The sequence below is a fragment of the Heliangelus exortis genome, chromosome 1 (genome assembly GCF_036169615.1).
Source record: "Heliangelus exortis chromosome 1, bHelExo1.hap1, whole genome shotgun sequence".
Taxonomy (NCBI): Eukaryota; Metazoa; Chordata; class Aves; order Apodiformes; family Trochilidae; genus Heliangelus; species Heliangelus exortis.
In genome coordinates this window covers 111,529,878-111,542,006 of record NC_092422.1, presented here as the reverse complement: position 1 = coordinate 111,542,006, position 12,129 = coordinate 111,529,878, and the positions used below count along the sequence as shown (strand labels likewise).

Here is a 12,129-nt window from a genome sequence, read left to right as displayed (position 1 = left end):
GGAATTACTGCGGCATGAACTGTATTTTCCAGTAATAACTTTGTAATTTCTCATTAGCACTAAACAAAGCTGTTTAAGGCCCAATTGATGATTTACTGCACTTTAAATCAACCTTGCTAGTTCGAACATAACACTTCATGCCTTTCTTCCAAATTCAATTTTGTGGTTGGATTTAAATATGTAATACCAACTGTGAATAATGTGTTGGAATGTTTTATACAGGAGAGAGGCTGTTTACTACTGAGCAGAACCTGAGTAATAATCTGAGTTTTATAAGTCATTGCTCATCTTCAAAAACTTCTCAACTCCTTCCTGCCTGCAAAGCCAGCAGCCCCTTTCTATCACCCACCCCAGCAGTGGGCCCCGAACCCACCAGCAAGAGAAAGAAACACAAACAGTGGCATTGCCAAGGATTGCTACAGAGACAGGCGTGAGGAATTACCATCTTTGGTTGGTAGATCTTCTTGCTGTCCTGTCCTCCCATCTAGGAATGAGTCTACAAATTGGCAGTGATCTTCTCCGTGGCCCCTCTGGTCTCCTATGTTATAAAATTTTCCTGAAAACAAAGCAGCAGCAAAGTCAGAAATCCAGATCCAGTGTAGCGAGGGCTGTTTCCAAAACCCAACACAGGCAATGGGCTGTGCTTTCTGCTCTGTGGGGAAGCCAAGGTGAACGCCACAATTCTTTTCCTCTCTGGATCTACCTGAAATTTCATCAATATGTGGATATTCCAAGTACGGTGCTCATGGCTTTTTAGGCCAAAATGTCTCATTCCCGACCAAATCTATTATTTTTTCCTCCACACATTTCATACAGCAAGTGAAATTCTGTTATCACCTAAAACATTCTGATTGCATAAAAAATTTATTTTGCTACTGATCTGAATGGAAAGCTGGTTCCCTATCAGGGAGCCCCCAGTACCTTCAAAAATATTTTTATGGACCTTGTCATAACAGGAGGCAGGGCCTGTTTTATAAATCACTATATTTTTACAGCATGTATGTGCAAGTGAAATCCTGGAACAATAGATGACCTTGGTATAGTAACTGCTTATCCAGGGCATGAAATGTGTCTGTGTATTTATTTGCAGGGTTGCTTAAGAGAACACTTGACTGCAACTGAGTGGAAAACAAAGTCTCAAGTGCCCAATGCAGGACGTGTTGGTGTTACGGGCTGTGTTTCTCCTGTTAACAAGAGGACTCACAGTGAAGGTGTTTTGTCAGAGAAATGTTTTTACTTACTGATTTGATTTACAAGACAATAGTCAAATTCAGTTCTGAAGGTGAAGGAAAGCATGCTGTGTTCTCTTCCCAGACCTTGGCAGGAAATATTTCCAGATAAACCAACATTTTTTTCTAAACTCATTGCACGGCACTTGTTTTTAATATGTTCAACCTTTGGTTGTGAGGTTGCAAGGAAAGGTGAGAGCATCAGTACTCAAATATGAGCTAAACAGAAAGTCCAGTTACTCATTGGATACTGGGTGTCCTGTAGCCTTGAATCTCTTCCAGTCTGGCCATTTAGGGAGGTGGGTTATAATACTTCTCCCTGAAATGGAATTAATAAAAGAGCAGCCTACCAATAAACTCTCATATTTTTGTGATCTGATCAATTCTTTGCCAAAAATTCTCACCTCCACTTGATGGTCTCTGTGCACACAGTTCTCCTTTAGCATTAGAAAATTATTTATTAGTGTCTAGTTTTGGCTGCAGGCATGTTTTTTCCATTGGAGAACTGGTCAGAGGGAGTTCCTCTCAGCAATTTTTTTGTCTGAAATTAAGAACATTCAGGCTGCCCAAAACAGCATTTTTTTTTTCCATCACTGTAGAAGGTCACACTTAGAATTTATTTTTTTTCCTCCCCTCAATAAATACCTTTTTTTTTTTTTTTAGGCAGCCTGCTTTTCTGGAACACTTACAGTGAGTGCTCTGAAGGACTGTTAAATGAGGTCAGCAGTAAGATGCTGGTTTATAGCGCAGTCCTGGCATATGTAACATAGATCAGTTTGTCTTAATGAGAGACAGAATATAACATATTTTTATGGCTAACAGAAGAACAATAACTTTCAAATGCACACATACTCTTCTGGCCCACAGCATAACCTATGCATAATTAAAACAATTGCTATACATAAATTAGCAGCGTTCTCAGTGACTGGTAAATTCTTACTGCCCATTTCTTTGGAATACATTGAAAAACATTCAGCTAACAAGTTACTAAACTAATTTTTCTCCTTTGGGGAATAGCAATTCTAGCCGAAAGTAATTTTTTTTTTTTCAGTGTGGTCTTTTGGGTGGTCTTAGAGAAAATTAAATACCACCTTTGTTTTACACATTGTGAATTCTGTAACAATGGAAGTATACATTCATGCTAAAACCAGCACACACAGATCATAGAATCATAGAATCATAGAATCGGCTAGGTTGGAAGGGACCTCAGAGATCATCAAGTCCAACCCTTGATCCACTACCGCTGCAGTTACCAGACCATGGCACTGAGTGCCACATCCAGTCTCTTTTTAAATATCTCCAGGGACGGAGAATCCACCACTTCCCGGGGCAGCCCATTCCAATGTCTGATCACCCTCTCTGTAAAGAAATTCTTTCTAATATCCAACCTAAACCTCCCCTGGCACAACTTGAGACCTCTTGTGCCCTCTTGTCTTGCTGAGAGTTGCCTGGGAAAAGAGACCAAGCTCCCCCTGGCTACACCCTCCTTTCAGGGAGTTGTAGAGAGTGATGAGGTCTCCCCTGAGCCTCCTCTTCTCCAGGCTGAACAGCCCCAGCTCCCTCAGCCTCTCCTCATAGGATCTGTGCTCGAGTCCCTTCACCAGCCTGGTTGCCCTCCTTTGGACCTGCTCCAGGACCTCGATATCCTTCCTGAACTGAGGCGCCCAGAACTGGACACAGTATGGTTATTGGCTGCCTTGTGACAACAGCATTTGCACAAGGCACCCAAATTTCAAGAGCATTACACTGCTTAAACAGCAAAGCTTTGGGAGATATTTTCAGAGTACAGTGGAACTGGGATCTCAGTGCTCACTAGTGGTACACATTGCCCCAGTGGCTTGTGCTAGCAGATACAGCTCTGCAAGGTGTGACTGTGAAACACATCAGAACCCCGTTCATCTTCAGCCTGGAAACTCTCTCACTTGCTTATGCAGCCCTGTGTGATGACAGTTCCAGTGAAGGGTGAAAAGCAGCTTTCCTTCTATGCAAGGATTACAGTTCTTTTAAATATTGTGACAACTGGTCAAGCACTGGTAGCAATCTAAGTGCAAGAACCAGGCTTAGCGAGCATAATGAGTACAGTGTGGCTACCACCATCTCTCTCCAGCCAAGTAAAATCACCACCCTTCCAGCAAGAACAAAACCAATCTAATGCAAATAGGAAAGTGGGCTCTTGATATATTAAACTTTTCTTCTAAGTCTGAAGTAGTTTTCACTACAGTGTTAATTCACTTGATTTAGGGCTGAAGTCCAGTCCAGCTAGATTAGCACTGCTATTTCCTCTGCTGGCTGGTTTTGTGATAGACTGTGCCTCACTGCCAGTGTTTGTCATTTGATCACATCTGGTTAGTGCAGCAACAGTTGAATGAATGATACCTCTGTTCAAAACACTCTATTTATTCACGTGATTGCCAAGGTATTATTTACATTCAAGGTATTGTATTTGCTGTTAAAGACAGGGATTTCTTTCCTTGTCTGCTCATGGGAAAACGGTGCTGGGTGCAAGGCCAGACAGCCTAAAATTACATCAGCATGAGCTGCCCTGTACCCCCCTGCTCTCCTCTTTCCATGTTCCCACATGGAGACACCAGAGCTCTGGCCCTCTGGGGCACTGAGCTCTCAGATGGGGCAACTCTGGATTAGGGAAGTTGATTCTTTCAGCCACAGTTTCTCCTAGTAAATCCAATCCAACGTGATGAACATACTTCCTAACTTGTCCTCAAAAGACATTTTCCATACATAACTGTACTACACTCCTTATGCTCTGGTTACCATACTGTTGCCATTGGGATAGAGTTGTCCATGCAGCTCTGACAAAAGATGGATTGTGAGAGGTTAACACGTTTATAAATATAGCTTGTAGAACCTACATGAGACACAAGCCTAAGCTTAACTATCAGCTAACTGAAGAACTCTTTTTTGTCTGCTTCCTCAGCTTACACACAGCATTTGTCACTGGATTCAGGTCTTAAATACATCCCACTCTAGCGACCTGAAGCCACTGAACAAAACTTGAGAAGATAAGATCAAGAGGCTCCTGATAAAAACAAAATATAAGAAAAAGAATGAAGGGGGGGGAGATTATAAACCAGAATAGGGAATATGAAAACAAAAGAAAAAGTCAAATCAAGTGAGTAAACCTGTTGACTAGAGTGAAGTCATGTATTTATAAACCTCACATTAATGAAGTAACCAGTGGTCTTTCTACCAAATGGGACAGGCATTACTGAGTTTATCCCTGGTCCAAAATTGGGTCCTAATCATCTAATTAAAAACTATTCCAGGCTACTATTTAAATGGAAATTTGTCACCATTACAAAATATGTACTTTACTGGCAACTTTCTGTCTGACCCCTGTGATACTAACAGGTACTAATCAGATGGTCACCACAGAGCAGTAGCCCTTAAATCCCAAAATTCAGTATCACACACATCAGTGACTGCTGAGCACATGTAGATTACTGTTTATGATTAATCTCTCCAGGGACCAGATTAAACACCCCTCATCACATTTCAGCAGTCTGTCTTGTTAAACCTCTCAGCTCTGGAACAATGATATCTTTAAGGAGTGTAAAAGGAGGAATAGCCTGATTTGAATATCCCTTACCTGTAAGTGAATCACTGAGGTATATCTTGTATCTCAAAGAATTACACAGCTGCACACCCACGAACTTCTTATACCAAGTCCTCTTTACATATTGTTTCCCTTTGCATTCTGAATAGGAGTCTGAATCAAATGGGATTTCAGTCCAGATAGCATCCTTTCCCACTGCCAGAGAGGAAGAAAAAAAGCTGAATTATGATGGTGCATCAACATTTGGTTCAACAAATATATTAAAAAAAAAAAATAGAATTAGAAACCTTGATGGAGCAGAATGAGCCACGGCAGCAGTCAGCTACATTTTGAACAGGAAATGTATTTCAGAGAAGCACCAAGAGGAGCAGATATGATTGCTGCAGTGAGCTGCCTCTGCTCTTTGTGTGTAGTATCAGTGTGGAAAAATCTCATTCTAGGCCATTGCTAGGGGGACAATGCCTGTGTTTTGGGAAAACTCTCATTTACAAGGTGTGTGATACAGTCATTTTCTTTTTCAGTGGGTTCAAGCCAGGACTGTCAACTTGCAGCAAGCCTTATGATTTAACAAAAATACACATAAAAATTAAGTGTGATGAATTATGTGGAAAGAAATGTTGTCTCAGTGCTTGTCAAAGTGATGTTGTCCATTACAAAGGCAAAAAGTAGCCAAATTTGCTTGAGCAACCTCAGCTGTTCTTCAAAAGCTCAGTCCACCTCCCACCAAAGAGCATGTCTTGTCAGTGGCCTACAGCAGAGCTGGATCAAGCTTTCAGAAGCAGAGTTTTTTCCTAAAACACAATGGCAGCTAAACAGTATCCTCAGAATTGTGCTCTGCTAACTCACTTTAAAAGCGTGGAGCAGCTTATTCATTTTACAGAGCGTTCTTTTGCTTTAGTGACAAGGCTGAGAAAATATGAGGCTGTCCTTGGCTCATTTGTGTACCTTGGTTTGAAGCCATCCCAGCTGCCATGGGAGCACCACATCACGTTGATTGTGTTCTGCTCAGGTAAACAAGCAGCTTGGCATGGATTCCCCACCAGGGGTATGGGTGGAAGGAGTGAAATCATGTGTAAGCTCTGTATGATTCCATAGCTCGTTTAATTGGTTCAGTACAGCACAAACAAAGACACATGGTAAAGCTGTGCTATCTCATTATCTCATTTCTGAGAAAAAATCAGATCAGAAGATATTATGCTACATAGAAAAGGCTTACTTGAAATTGGCTCGCTCACTCTTGGGTCCGCTGGGGGAAGAAAACAAACATTCAATCAGACACTGTAAAATGAACTTTCCCAATATGTCAATGGAAAAGCATTGGTAAGTGATTTTATACAGTTGACATAAGCTGTAATTTGTGAAACGGAAAGAGTTTTGGGAGCAAATTCCATTTTTGTATCAAATTAAATTAAAAGAAATATTTTTCTTATGTGAAACAGCAGTATCAATGAGCTTGTAAAAATTTTATTAATGGGACAATACCAGCCAAAGCCAGAGCTGGTAAAACAAGAGTTTAAATCTGTAACCATCAAACCCCAATTCTACTGCATCTTTTTTTAAATTTCAGTTTAAAAGCTTAAATAATAAAAAGGATCCCTCTGTAATACTTGCCACACAAAACTTGGCTGTGGAAGCCCAAAAGAGTGAGGTGGACGGGTGCAATTGAGAAGAAACAAAACTGACCTCCTAATTTGTCCAAACTAAATAGGAGACAGACCATATGCCTTGTCACTCATGAAAACTGTACTTGGCGTAAATATTTTTTTCAGTTTTAACAATCTAGGAATCACAAAGAGTGTATTCAAAGCTTTTAAATATGTGTGGCATAGTCTGAACTTCTCCCTGACTAATCCCTTGCCTAGCTAAAATTCTCATCCATCAGTGACAGCACCGGATGAGGACTATTAAATTATTACACCTGGCTCAAAACACCAATTGAGAAAGTCCTTTTAAAAAGCCCAAATTAATTTTGTCTTTTATATGGTCCTTAAGTACTATCAAGCAATAAACACTTCTACACAAAAGATGATATCTTCCTTGTGTAGTCAATGAATAAATTGCAGCTATCCTCAAGAGGAACTGGAACAGGGATAGCAAAGGCTCTGATTCTCTGAGTCAGATAGGACTAAACTTGGGAACCAATGGTCAAAATAGGCTTGTGTACACCTCTTTTTTAAGTCTGTAACATAACAGTTTCACAGAAGAGTAAACAGGATGAACACATAGTGGGACATTGACTTTTCCCAAGTGCTATTTCTCAATCCTTATTGCAGCCAAAAGACATCACTATTATACAGCAGCCTTATTGACGAGGTAGTAAAATGACATATAAACACACGAGACCAAAGAGGAACTTTATGTTCCCCATCCAGAAGTCATCACTGAGTTTGACAGATACAAAAAGGTCAGGAATATTAATCTTAAATGGCTGGCCTTCCGTAAGGAAACTTTCCTCATAACAAACACCAGACCAACTCTCTGTGCTCCTGGTTTTTCTCCTGCAGTCTGGTCATCTTCACACAACATCCTCACACAACACAGCCCTGATCTCAGGCTGACCCTCCAGGCACTACCATAACACGCTCTGTAGTAAAAAGCCAATCTGGAGACAGTAAAGAGCAACACCAAACACACAAAATGAATCAAGAGAGACTTTCATACATCACACAAACATGGATCCTAGAGCCACTATAAATGATGGTTGGACATTTGAAGGTTCTTACCCGATTCAGTACTGAATGTCACAACGTTGCTACTTGGACCTTCACCAAGAGGGTTTCTAGGTTTCACGTGGAATTCATAACTGGGGAATAAAATAGAAGGGATGAAAATTTTGCAAGCCAAGCATTCTGTCAGAGTCTGGAGCAAGCAAACTCCCCAAACACATCTTAGTGCTACTTGCCTCCTGGAGAAGACTAAAAAGGCCTCGTTCCTCGCTCTGAAGACACAGACACTTTCTTTGTCCTAACTGCATAAAGCCTCTCTGAACACATATTTTACCAGTCCTTTTGATAATTCTTTGCACACATACTATTACCATTTGATTTAATACACCACTGGTTTAAGTCTCACTCTGCTCACACATGCAGTTTCTATTCTGGCAAAGCAAGCAGTTCAGGTGAGGTCAAAACAAATCTGATAAGCAGAAACCAAGGAAAGGACATAGTTATTTATTTCAATATTTTCCATTCATAGGAACACAAACCTCTAATTCAATGCCTCTCAGGCTCACCAACAGTGACAGACAGGGCCAGTGGTGAAACACAAGGCATGTCTTCCATGACAGAAACTCAGCAAAGAAGCAAAGAACCAATTGCTTGAATATGTATGTTAATAGTAAATAGATGAAGTAACGAAAAGGTACTGTGCAGCAGCTTTTATCTTTTTCTAGTAATGTCACACCAGTCTGTACTGTAGTTGTCACAGCTGTGCTGGGAACCACACCAAGTGCTATGAAAACAGAACAAGGCTTAAGAAAATATCCAAGTCTGGCTCTTCTGTTTAAACATCTCCCACCCCTTCAATACTGAGTAACAGTGACAGACAGGCAAGACAAAGTTGTTTCTAACTCTGCAGCTTAGCCTAAATTTACAGGTCCAGGTAAAGACCCATTGAAAGACAGTTGCAAACCTAAAAATATTACACAGAAGACACCAGAAGGTGAGGCAGGGGAGGGAGTTACAAGGGTGGACACTGGACATGGCTTGGATCCCAAGGGCAGAGCTAGGAATAGGCTCTGTATTTCCTTCCTCTCAGCACACACAGTCCCAGCAAGATGATTCTGAGCTCTCCTGGCTCCAGGCTGGCAGCACCTGAGTCTCTCATTGCTCAGCATCAGCTCAGAGCCTCCTTGCAGGACGTGGATGCCATCCACGTCTAATGAGCAGCATGCATTGCCCCCAGTCCCCAGGACCTTCTTCATGCCTTCCCTTGAGCTATAAGCAATGATCTGTCCCACCTGGGCCACCCAAGGAGACTTTTCATATCCTTTGAGTGCCTATACAGTGAATCTCTCTCTTTACACTGAGCGTTTTTTTCGTCAGCAAGGGAGATCCATAGGACAGAAGTCAAAGGGACTGTAGGCCTGGAAAATGGGCCCTAACTTAGAGACTTAAACATAGAGCAAAATGAGAATCCCAGACCTGGACAACTAAACCTCCAGCTCTTGACTCGTGAAGGATCACTTACCAATAATAACTTCATAGCTCACAACTATAACATAACATAACATAACACAGCAATGTAATGTAGTGCTGAAATTGTTTCCAAACAACAATTTTCTACAGAAAAAAACCATACAGCTCTCTACACCATTGGAAATTTGTAAACTTCATTCGCAAGTCACTACAAGAGACAGAATAATTCAATCCAAACTTTGGATTACCTCTCATTTCTTCTTGGCTCCTGCAAAACCTGAACAGCTCTCTAATTAACCTCAGTGGACTAATCCCACAGCACAAGGCAACAGTTTTCCATCCACGGGATTTCTAAGACAACACTGAACAGAGAAATTGCTTACATAAGCAATTATCTTTCTTTCTATGGTTTTCTTTCTTTTTTTTTAAAGGGAAATACTTACAAAGATTGGTATGCTGAATAAATGCATTGTGGATAATTTTCAGCCACTTCTATGTGAAACATGGGGTTATTTGATTATTTTGAGCTTTGAAATACCTATTTGGAGTTATCAACATTTATTTATATATACTGCAAGACCATTTTAAGGAACTCATATTACCCTACTTTAGGAGGATTACAACAAATAAATAATTTTTTTTTAAAGTTCTAGACACAAAATCTTCTTCATGATCAACTTCAAATTATTTAAAATAAATGTTTTTAAAAATTTGATCTGAGCAATTAATATTCACTATTGGGCACATGGTACCTCCACAGGCTGCAGGTCCATGTATGCTCCCCCGTGGGCTGCAGGGGACAGCCTGCTATCTCACCACGGGATGTAGAAGAACCTCTGTTCAGGCATCTTCTCCCTCTCCCTTCTCACTGGCCTTGGTACCTCTGCTTTGGCATTGCTCTTACCTCTGATATTTCTCTCTCCCCCTCGTCTCTCCTCTGTCCTGAGGTCTTGCTGCCACTCATTTGCCCTCTCTGAACAGGTTAATCTAAGAGGTGCATCCATTGTCACTTGTGGTCTCAACATTAGCCAGAGGTGGGGGGACACATTTTGGAGGTGGGGGAGCTCTCAGCAGCTTCTCAGAGGAGCCACACCTGGGACCCCTCCCCAATACCAAAAGCAGCACCACATCAACCCAGAACAACATCTCTAGAGATAAAAGACTCCAAAGAAGTTTTCCTGCTTCCTTCACAACAAGAACACCCAATGTTAGAGCTATTATCATAGTTTTGAACACTGCTAGCTCAACATACATGTTCTATTGCTTTACTGGGAGTTTCCTTGACTGGGAGTTAATGGTTTGACTTTATGGATGAAAATAATCTATTTGTGGGAAATATGAAGAGCACTGCCAAGGATTCCTGACCTAGAGGTTTTTGATTCATGGGACTGGCAACAAAGAAAGGACTGAGCAGGTGAAATTCTCTTACAGAATTCGACTGGGCAGCCACAGGGACTCCCAAGGTAATGATGGAGGCAAAGTGTAAACTTAGGTCAAAGACCTAGAGTCAGCAATCCTGTCAGGATCTCACCTGAATAATGGTTTCACAGATTCTGCAAGCTGGATTTGATTGCTTCTGCCAAGCAGAAAATCACAAGCTGCACAAAATGGTGGAGGAATTTGAAGCAAGTGCTTTGCTGATTTTTGTACAAATACATAGTTCTCAAGAGCTGATGTGCCCTACTGTGAGTTGTGTAAAGCAATATTCTTCATAGGAAAAAGGCCCCAAAATTAAGTCGATTAATTTGTACTCATCAATTTTCTAGCTCCATAAAAAGACCAAAACAAGAACTGAAGACTAAGGGTTGTCCAAGCAGTGTTTTTCAAATAGTCATCTAGGAACCAGTAGGATCTCGCAGCTAGGAAAATTAAGGCAAGATCAAAATAAAGAACTAAAATTACACATATATATTTCACCTATGTAAATATATTAAAAAACTGAAGAAGAGGAAAGTAATAAAGCAATGCCCAAAGTTTAGCTTGTCAGTTAGGGAAGTCTCCCATTGATAATGCTAAAACCCACATTTTTTTAAGCAAAGTATGTATAATTCTGCAGTTTTGTGGTAGGCATTTTCACAGGTCTCCAAACATCACAGATTCCTTTCCTCTGCCAAATTCAATTCTGAAACAATAGCAGTGGCTGTAACAGTACGAGAGCAACAAGCAATCACTTTTGGAGGGGAAGAGAATAACTAGTTTACTGAAAACTGAAAGGGAGAGAAATTAAAAGGTTGACTGAACTAATGATTTGATAGGGATTATATTCTAATTGTGATTTTAAATACATGGTGTGGCCCTCTTCATAGGAAACCATCTAAAGTCTCCCTTTTTGTGTGTCAGCTGAAAAACCTGAAAACAAAAAATGGAATGGTGAAATCTCATGCATTTCCATAGAAAACACGAAGGAGGGGAAAACCCCAACTTCTTAGAGGTTCAAGAAAGTACATAGGACAGAGTTAATTAACAAATGGAAATTAGGAAAGCTGTAGAATGATTGTCCCATGTCCCATGTAGCTACGAGTGTCCCATAGCTACTTTTTCCTGCAAAACTGGAGTCTGTATTCCACATTTGTATCTCTGTGCCTATGATGCAAAAAGCTCTGCTACCCAATATATGCAGCAATCTAATGTGTCGCAGCTCTAACATCTGAAAGATTGCTATCCTACAGATTTTGGAGACTGGGCTTCCCAAGTCCTCCCAAACTGCATAAGACAATAAAAGTCCTTGTACAGATTAAACAGACTTGACTTACAGTAATTACCATGCAGAGCAGATTTTTCCACCATAGGAAATGGTTATCCCACATGGAATTTTGGCAGACAATGCTGCTCCTGCATTTTTCGAATCATGCAGAAAAAGACTGAAGATTGTGGACCGAAAATAAATGAAGAGAGATTTTCAATATAATAGGAGGACCAGAGCAGCTGGCTACAGTCTTGGGGCTTCAAGTCAATTGTTGGAGAAATAGTAATGATGACAGTCAGACTGGGGTGTTTCTCTGTCTCTGCAGTGTGCTTGGGGAGCACTATGATCAGATGTAGGAAATGAAGGAAGGGAAGGAAGGGAAGGAAGGGAAGGAAGGGAAGGAAGGGAAGGAAGGGAAGGAAGGGAAGGAAGGGAAGGAAGGGAAGGAAGGGAAGGAAGGGAAGGAAGGAAGGGAAGGAAGGGAAGGAAGGGAAGGAAGGGAAG

General features: G+C 40.9%; 1 protein-coding gene across 1 annotated transcript in view; it reads right to left on the bottom strand.

The window, feature by feature from the left end:
- Positions 1–12,129, bottom strand: part of ABI3BP (ABI family member 3 binding protein) — a 145,320-nt gene that overhangs the window by 2,376 nt on the left and 130,815 nt on the right. The window contains exons 53-56 of the mRNA XM_071758351.1: positions 7,527–7,606; positions 6,020–6,049; positions 4,837–4,998; positions 443–556 (exon numbers count right to left, since the gene is read on the bottom strand). Coding sequence (XP_071614452.1) covers positions 443–556; positions 4,837–4,998; positions 6,020–6,049; positions 7,527–7,606 — 386 coding nt within the window. The remainder of the gene's footprint in view (positions 1–442; positions 557–4,836; positions 4,999–6,019; positions 6,050–7,526; positions 7,607–12,129) is intronic.